Consider the following 8904-nt stretch of genomic DNA (forward strand, 5'->3'; position numbering starts at 1 on the left):
ATATATATATATTACTTTTAGAGGTCGTAATACCTCACCACCTCTATCTTATGACTTAAACATAAGATTCAGTGTGGTCAGGTGTTACACAAAGCTTGTGAATTAGAAAAGTTTACTTAACTCTATACTGGATCCCAATGATTTCGGAAGAATTGTTGAGAAGATGCGACAGGTAGTTAGCCTCACCAAAAGACATATGCTGAAACATATTGATTTTCTCAAGAATTGGTTATTTTCTTTATAGCAAATGAGGAAGATGATTGTTGGATGCCCTCAACCACTCGCTTTAAATATTGACATTATGAAACTTAGCTTTAATTACTTCTAAATAGAGATGAAAGGGACCATTCTTCACATATGGTATGGAGCCAATAGAAAAACTAAGGCATAAGGTAATTTCACAAATAAAACGAAAAATCTTAAACCAATACCAAAACAAAATTCAGCAAAAATAATGAACTTCATTGACACAATACAAACAAATTGCTTTAAAAAAAACAGAGCCATGAATCAACCTTGAATTACCGAAAAAAATTAGTCAATAGGAACAAAACCCTAGCCCCAAAAATGATTTTCAATTCAATCACACACAATGAGGAGAAATCCATTTTTACTTGGGTACGATCGAAACAAAAAGCAAGCTTTTAAAAAAAATTACTACTTTCAACAACGCTGGAAAGGTGCCGTTGTTCTCATCGTCAATGTGTGCAAAGTCGGACCCAATCCTCACCGGCGAACTCGTAACCTCGGCCGAATGCAACAATCGACAATGAATAAAGGTTCTTCGCCTTCTCTTCTGCAAAGTCGAACCACAGAAACTGATTTTTGTGAGAGTAAAGCGAGATGAGACCAAGTTTTTGTCAAGTTTAATTTAAGTAATAATTTAACATTGCCGAATTGTATTTGTGTCAGATTTCTCCACATATGTGTAAAATACGAAATTCGTTATATATTTTTTGAAAATATTAAAATTAAAAAATTTAGTCGTAGTTGCTAAAATTAAAGTTAAATATGGCCATTTATAAACAAGTTTGACAAGTCGAGAAAGACAAACACAAGATATATTTAATGTTAAGTTATTTTATTGGTCTCCATAATTCTACTAAATTTGTAAATAAGTTTCTATAAGTCATAAACCATCTTATTTTTTTAATTAGGTTCTTATTGACAGCAAACATTAAAAAAAGTTTACAAGTTGCGAATTTACTATTATATCTAACTTTTTTGTCGCAAAATACGTCATAGTGCTCCTCTATCGTCACCGCCATTGACCCATTCTATAGAAGACTTTTAGTCCCTCCCTCACCATTAGTTTCTTTCTCTGTCACCTTTGTTATTGTTCTTCTTCTTCTCTTCTTATTATGGCATACATGATGATAAAAAAAAAAAAAAAAAAAGAAATATAAGAGAAAGAAAGAAGGAGATAGTACCTTATTTTTTGCTTTTAGTGGTGGTAATAATCTGGACGATGATATATGCATTTATTTTTTTAACTTCTTGATATAGTTTTTAAATGTTTAGGTAGCTTATTATTTTTTTTTTCTATATGTTTTTTACTATTACTTATCCCAACTTATATGATATTGCACATAACTCAAAATTAAAAATCTTAAACTCTAAAATCATCAAAAAATATCTCTTGGATGCTCTTTCTTTCTAACAAATGCCAAAATTGCTAAAAGAACCAAGCCCTACTTTTTTAAGGATTTTTTTTTTCTATTCTCTGCTTGCTCTTTCTCCTACTAACAAATTAGATTATCTCCGGAGCTCAATACAAGAGCAATTCTAGCATGCAAAAAACTCTAAATATTCTAAAAATTTAATAACTTTTATAATGTCTATTTTCTTTATTTTAGAACACCATTTATAAACAATCAAGTCTCAATTTGTTAGAATGATAAAATACCAGCCATAACTTCTTTCATTGTGAGATAAACACCTTTCAATTTAAAAGAATCTAATTACTCATGATATCTTTAATATGAGAATGAAATATTTTATTAACTCAAATGCTTTTGTTACAATAGGAACCTAATTAAAAGAAATTATAATGATTTAAAGACTCAATTAAAAAATATAAAGAGTTAAGTACAAATTTAATAAGATTATAGGACCAATAAAATAATTAAACTTAAATTTAATTTTCAGAAAATAAATTCGTTAGAGATGATTTATTTTTTTATTTTAATTTTAAAAAAAGAATTTATTAGAATAAATTATTTTTTTATTTATAATCTTTTAAAATACAGTTTGCTAGGATAATTTTTTTAGATTTTTTAAAAATACAATACCCCATAGCAAACACCATATTTCTAATAACAATATTACATCATTCTTTTAAGAATTACCAAACTTAGAATTTTATATAAATTAAGAATTCACTATCATATTCTATAAATGTTAACAATTAGATCAATTAAAAAAAGATGTGCTTTAAATTTATTAGAACACTAATATTCTAATTTTAACTTTCCATGATAAACTATCTGTAGTCTGTTAATTTTTTCCCTATTTTTGTTTCTCATTTTTTTAATTCTTAACATTTTAATCACATAACTTAAATGTATTAAATTTCAATCCAATAATTGATTAAAAAGGCAAAAATCTGTTTCAAAATTGATATTTTGGTTCCAGAAGTAAATTTTTATTTAAAATGATCTATTTTGACAAAGAATAAAAACAAAAAATAGACCATATTTGACAAACTTCTCTTAAATGAACTGAATTTTTATTTTAAAAATTGTATATGCTTAATATATAGGCTAATTTTTTTATATAAAAAAATATTTGTATTTTTGTTAAAAATAAAATTATTTAGTATAATTATATGTGGGTAAATTTTGTAGATAGAAAGTCAACACGTAAGATGCGTGTGCGTATTAGACTGTGTACGTGTTGACTCTCCATCGTTCTGTCAAGACGCACACGCAAAATACGTATTAGATATGTGTCATCATCCTGACGAGACCTAAAATGTTTGTTGAACACCTTTTTTTTATACTTCTATAATACTATAATACTGTAATATATTTTAAATATTAATATTTAACCAAAATACTATTTTCTTCCCTATTAAAAATAATTTCTCTAATATATAATTTACTCTTTACTTAATTGGATGAGCTTAACCAGTTTGACACCTCTAATAAGCCGAAGCGTGGCAGTGGCAGTTAAGGGCAATTAGGAGTGAATGAATATGAATATGAATGTGATGACGATAAATCCAAAGAGAAGGAGAGGATAGTGTGTGTGGTGCCATGTGAGAAAGAGAGAGAGATATAGTCGTACTGGCAACAGTAACAGTAACAGATTACACAGAGAGAGACACACACAAGAGCCAGTGCTGATATCAGAGAGAAAAAGTGGAGCCCACAAAAGTGCAGAAGGGGGACCTCGCTCCTCAACTTGGGTTCCCCAGCCACTAGAATAGCGACACCCTGTACCCAGCTGTATCCCACCCTCTCCCCCCCCCCTCTCTTCTCTATTCTCTTCTCTTTCCCCATTTCTTTATGCATTGCTCTCTTCAACTAATTCCAAACCCATGAACCCATCACTCCCCAACGCCACTACCTCCATGACCCTTTGCCATTTCCTTCAATAGCATTTTTCATTTTCTCTATTTTTTCTTCCCTTCTCAGTAATGGATCCTTGCCCCTTCGTCCGCCTCACCGTCGGCAACCTTGCACTCAAGATTCCCGTTGCTTCCAAACCTGCTCGCTCCCTTGTTCATCCTTCCTCTTCTCCATGTTTCTGCAAAATCAAACTCAAGAATTTTCCAGTACAGTCCGCCGTCGTTCCCTTTATTCCACCGGAGAGTAACGTCCCGGATAACCAGGTTCAGCCAATCGCTGCCACGTTTCACCTCGGAAAGCTCGATCTCGACCGTCTCGCTGGGAAATCCATCTTCGCTGGCAAGCTCTGCCTTAAAATCTCGATCTACACCGGCCGGAGAGGCACCACCTGCGGCGTCAACGCTGGGAGGCTGCTAGGAAAAGTTTCTGTCCCGCTCGACCAACTGGCCGGAACGGTGTCGAAGGCCACCGTGTTCCACAGCGGGTGGATCAGTGTGGGAAAGGAAGCCAAAGGCTCTACCGCGCAGTTCCATCTGAATGTGAAGGCTGAACCCGATCCTAGGTTCGTTTTCCAATTCGACGGCGAACCAGAATGCAGCCCGCAAGTTTTTCAGATCCAAGGCAACATTTCACAACCTGTCTTCACCTGCAAGTTTAGCTTTAGAAACACCGGCGACCGAAATCAACGGTCCAGGTTAGCACAATAGCACTTTTAGCCTCACGAATTATGAATGTGCTTGGTTAGTTAACTTAGTTTCAAACTTTGAATTCTGTTTTGATGGTCAATTTAGGGATTTTAGAACACAGTAACAGCTTTTGTTAACGTGGCGGTTATGAATTCTGTTACTCGCAGGTCGTTACAGTCGGAGGCGGGAAGTTCTAGAAGCTGGTTGAGCTCGTTTGGGAGTGAGAGAGAACGGCCTGGGAAGGAGCGTAAGGGATGGTCGATAACGGTTCATGATCTCTCCGGTTCGCCAGTCGCGGCAGCTTCAATGGTCACGCCGTTCGTCGCTTCGCCCGGTTCGGACCGGGTAAGCTGTTCAAACCCCGGTTCGTGGCTCATCCTTCGGCCCGGTGATGGTACGTGGAAGCCGTGGGGGAGACTCGAGGCGTGGCGCGAGCGCGGCGGCTCCGACGGCCTCGGTTATCGATTCGAGCTTATTCCAGACACGAACGGCGGCATGAGCGCTGCCGGAATAGTCCTTGCCGAGTCAACGCTTAGTTCAAACAAGGGAGGGAAGTTCGTCATCGATTTAAGCTCGCGCGTCGGGTCCGGCGGTTCCAACGGTCGCGCCACGCCGGGGAGCGCGACGTCGCCGGTGTGCAGCCCGAGGAGTAGCGGCGACTATGGTTACGGGCTTTGGCCTTATTGCATGTACAGAGGGTTCGTGATGTCGGCGAGCGTGGAGGGTGAAGGGAGGTGCAGCAAGCCAACGGTGGAGGTTAGCGTTCCGCACGTGAACTGCACGGAGGATGCAGCGGCGTTCGTGGCGTTGGCCGCTGCCGTTGATCTGAGCGTGGATGCCTGCAGGCTTTTCTCTCAGCGGCTGAGGAAGGAGCTGTGCCAGCAAATGGAGTCGCTTGGCTGATTCCGCATTGCGCTGTCGTTTCGTGCTTTTGCCCCCTGTCGTTTTATTCCTTTGTATTTTTTGTTCTTTTTAATTGGGGTTTTTCATTTTGAGTGAGGAGAGGGTACTAACAAACAATTTACAGGCTGTACAGGGAAAGAGAGACTAGTAGAGTACTAGAGTGCGCTCTTTGTATTCACGTGTGGCTTTTTTCTTTGATTTTCTCTCCCTTTTTTTTCGTCAATTATGGGAAATCAAGAAAAAGCTTTTTTATTTTTTTTTTCTTGTTATTACGTATATGTAATTTTTGCACAACTCTTGAACTGACTCATCACTCACGTGTGTCATAGTCTTCTATTTTTTCTAAAATGTTTTTCTGTATATATTTGGAGTCACTTTTAGCTGTAAGCATTGGTAATTTTGGAATACATTGCTTTGTTAGTACATTGATATGGATATTCATACCAATGATTCTGTTTAAGGGAAGTAAAATTTACAAGCATGAACTAGCACGGACAGACACGTGAATCTTCATTTCGAATTACTACCAAGTAGTGACTTTTACTATTCCTTAATACAGCTGTTAAAGTGGTGGTGGTGGAGTAATTAATGAGGGTTTATGGGAATGAATTTTGATTTTTTGAATAGCGGTAGTACATACGTGCGTGCAATAGGGTAATGGGGGATAGCTAGCTGTAACGCAGTGTAACGTGCGGACTCAGATTGAGTTCCGGCGTGCTTTAAGGGATATAAAATAATGAGAAATTAGGCACATAATCATATGAGTTCTTGTGGCATAACTCATGGGATTTGGAGTGGTTCGTGCTATTCTATTAATAATTGGCGGGGAACCGTAAAGTGCTACCTCCTACTCCAACCTTGACTTGCCACCAAAGCACGTATGCATTACGCACATTACTATAATACTCTAATTTTTTACTAATTTGAATTCATATCGGATTCTCTTTGGTGCACGAGCGCCAGCAAAATGAATTCATTTCAAATATGGTTTAATTATTCAAATAATTAATAATCATTACTGTGAGATGATTGGGCAGCGCATTTGTAGGGTACAGAGCATTGAGGTTGGTGGTGGCGCACTGATGTGTATGTGTGCTGTATAGGGTGGTCCAATGCATTTTTATGATATACCATACCATGCCATCACTTTTGGCACCAAACTTTGCCCACTGCCCCCAGGGACCAATCTCATATCCAAATACATATTTTAGTAGATACAACCAAAGCTTAAAAAGAAACCCACTTATAGTCAAATATTAATAACAATGCCATTTGTTTATGTCTTTATGAATGTAGCCAGAGTAGGTTTATGGTGGGTGAACATTGGTTAGTTAGGATACAATCTCTCAAGGTGAAAACTTTCACCTAAACTTATTGTCATATGTAGCCATGTAGGTTTTTTATATTGGGAATTTCTACTGATTTATTTTCAATATTAACATTGGAACTTTATTACATCTTCATCTAATTATATAGCACTACATTCCACATATGTTATAATAATAATTTTTTTAAATATTAAATGTTGACGTGACAAGACATGACATTTAATTTGTCATGTTGAATAAAAATAAGAACAAAAAATTCTAAGACTAACAATTTTTATGCCATTCAGCATTTTTAGTTATGACTGTATTTATACTAATACTATTAATTATTTATTCGAATTTTTTTTACATTAGTAAATTTGTTAGTTAATTATTAGTTGAAAATAATAAATTTTACTAACTCTATAATATTGTTGTAAAAATAAATATAACAGAGGACAAAAAACTTGTTTAAATCTTTAAGTTTACAATATCGGTTGATACTAATTAGGTAAAAACTCAAATGCAGTCGACTTCACGTGAAGTTGATAGGTGAGAGCCGTTAGATGATTTGACTGATTTGACTAAATTTTCATCTAACGGCTCTTAGCTATAAACTTCACGTGAAGTCGACTGCACCTGAGTTTTCACCTCCTAATTAATTTGAAAATGTATTTGTTCCCTAGTTAGTGTATATAGAGCGTGGTGAGACTCTAGGAAAATGAAATTTGAGAAGCATTACTATGTTAGTAAAAGGATAGGTTAGGTGAGAGAGATGTGGGGGTGAGTGAGTTGGAGAGGGCGTGTTAGGGGAGTGAAAATTGAAATTGAAGGCTTGGTAGTTAAGTATCGATCATATGGTGTGTTGTATTGTATTGTTTGTGTGTGGCATGGGTTTTGGTCCCCTTTGTGAGTGTTATGGAGGGACTTGTTTGTCACAGCCTTTTATTGGAAAGTGATGAGGTGTAATTGCAAGAGAAATAACTAATAAGGAACCATTTCACTGAACAAACACATGATCTATGTTCTCACGTGATTCAAATAGTCTCTTCTCTGCCACTGCCCACAGAAAAAAAAAAAAAAAACTAAATAGTAATACCATATCAAAATCAAATGAACCAATGGATGCAATGCTCAATATTCTTGTTGACTATTGACTTCGTCATGTGATTCACCCTGACCTTTCATCTTGGTTTTCCAATTTTTCAATAGCCAATTTTATGGTGTTTAAATTTTGTCTAATTTATTTTTTTTGTAATAAATTTTAATTTTTAAAAATTATTTATTTATATATTTTTTAAATTAAATATTAATTTTTTATTTTTTTTAATAAATAGACACTACTTTTTAAGTACTATAATATTTTTTTTTTTCAATTTATTTTGATCATTTTGTTTAGAGTATGGTGAGTGTTATTCTCCTAAATGTTAATAATAACAATTTTCGCATTGGGTACTGTTTCTGCCTAGTAAGTTTCAGAAGAGGTATAATTCGTCTAGTCTAAGGTTAAACTCGTTTTAATCTGGCAGGATAAGGTATACGTCGGCTTCCAAAGAACGGCGGCGGTGGATACCTACAAAGACACTCTAATGCTCAAGTCTGAAAGAGAGTAAGAAGAATATATATTGCAATTTAGAGTGCATAGCGTACCTTCTTTTTTTTTGTGCCTCCTCTTATATAATGGATTATGTTGTATTTTTGCCCTATAGTGTGGCTAGCTTGTTTGACCTATCCTCCCCGATTCAATATATTTCGAAGGTTGCATATAACCATCTCCTTTCTTTTCTCCGTGTTAGGATAAGGATCCCTTTGTTTTCTATTTTATTTAGCATGTTGCGGATTTATAGTATTAACGGGTATGAGCTATAACAGATGGATCATAGGCCCCGAAGCCGAATGAAAATATAGAGATAAAATGATAGTAGAGCTTTTAGTAAATAATATATCTTCATCAAGTTTGTTAGCTATAGCTGATCTGCTCGAGTAGGAGACTGATACAGAGGCTATGATTGAGTATTTAGGTACAAATGTAAAAAGTTCCTTATTTGTGGGATATAGTTTTTGGACTTCGTATTGATTTGTATTTTTGTATGTTTGCAGGTGAGGAGGCGCCAAAAACCACAGTGAGCAGTTTGCGTGCCTTTTTCAAAGCAAAAAACATGGAGAGGGAGGGATCCACTAATAATGTGAAAACTGAAGTAGGAGCCGAGGTGGACGAACCTTCTCCCCGAAAAAAGGTCAGTTATAAGATGAAGGGGATAAAGAGAAGTTGATGGATTTGACCGAGACTAAATTTGGTGATAAAGAGGTTAATCTGGGAGAAGTGAAAAGGCTTACTGAAAATTAGAAAGCTTTACATGGGTATAAAGGAGATGAAGATCTCACATCCATGTGGACTGAGCATTTTCCTTTTATACTAACATTGATGAGTATGGT

General features: G+C 35.8%; 1 protein-coding gene across 1 annotated transcript; it reads left to right on the forward strand.

Annotated features, from left to right (window-relative positions):
- Positions 1-3120: 3120 nt before the first annotated feature.
- On the forward strand, positions 3121-5548 carry LOC112764464 (uncharacterized). Its single transcript, XM_025810090.3, has 2 exons — positions 3121-4266; positions 4426-5548. Exons 1-2 carry the CDS (start codon positions 3641-3643, stop codon positions 5159-5161), a joined length of 1362 nt encoding a protein of 453 aa, XP_025665875.1. The 5' UTR covers positions 3121-3640; the 3' UTR covers positions 5162-5548.
- The last annotated feature ends 3356 nt before the right edge of the window (positions 5549-8904 follow it).

This window comes from Arachis hypogaea, chromosome 17, assembly GCF_003086295.3.
Source record: "Arachis hypogaea cultivar Tifrunner chromosome 17, arahy.Tifrunner.gnm2.J5K5, whole genome shotgun sequence".
NCBI lineage: Eukaryota > Viridiplantae > Streptophyta > Magnoliopsida > Fabales > Fabaceae > Arachis > Arachis hypogaea.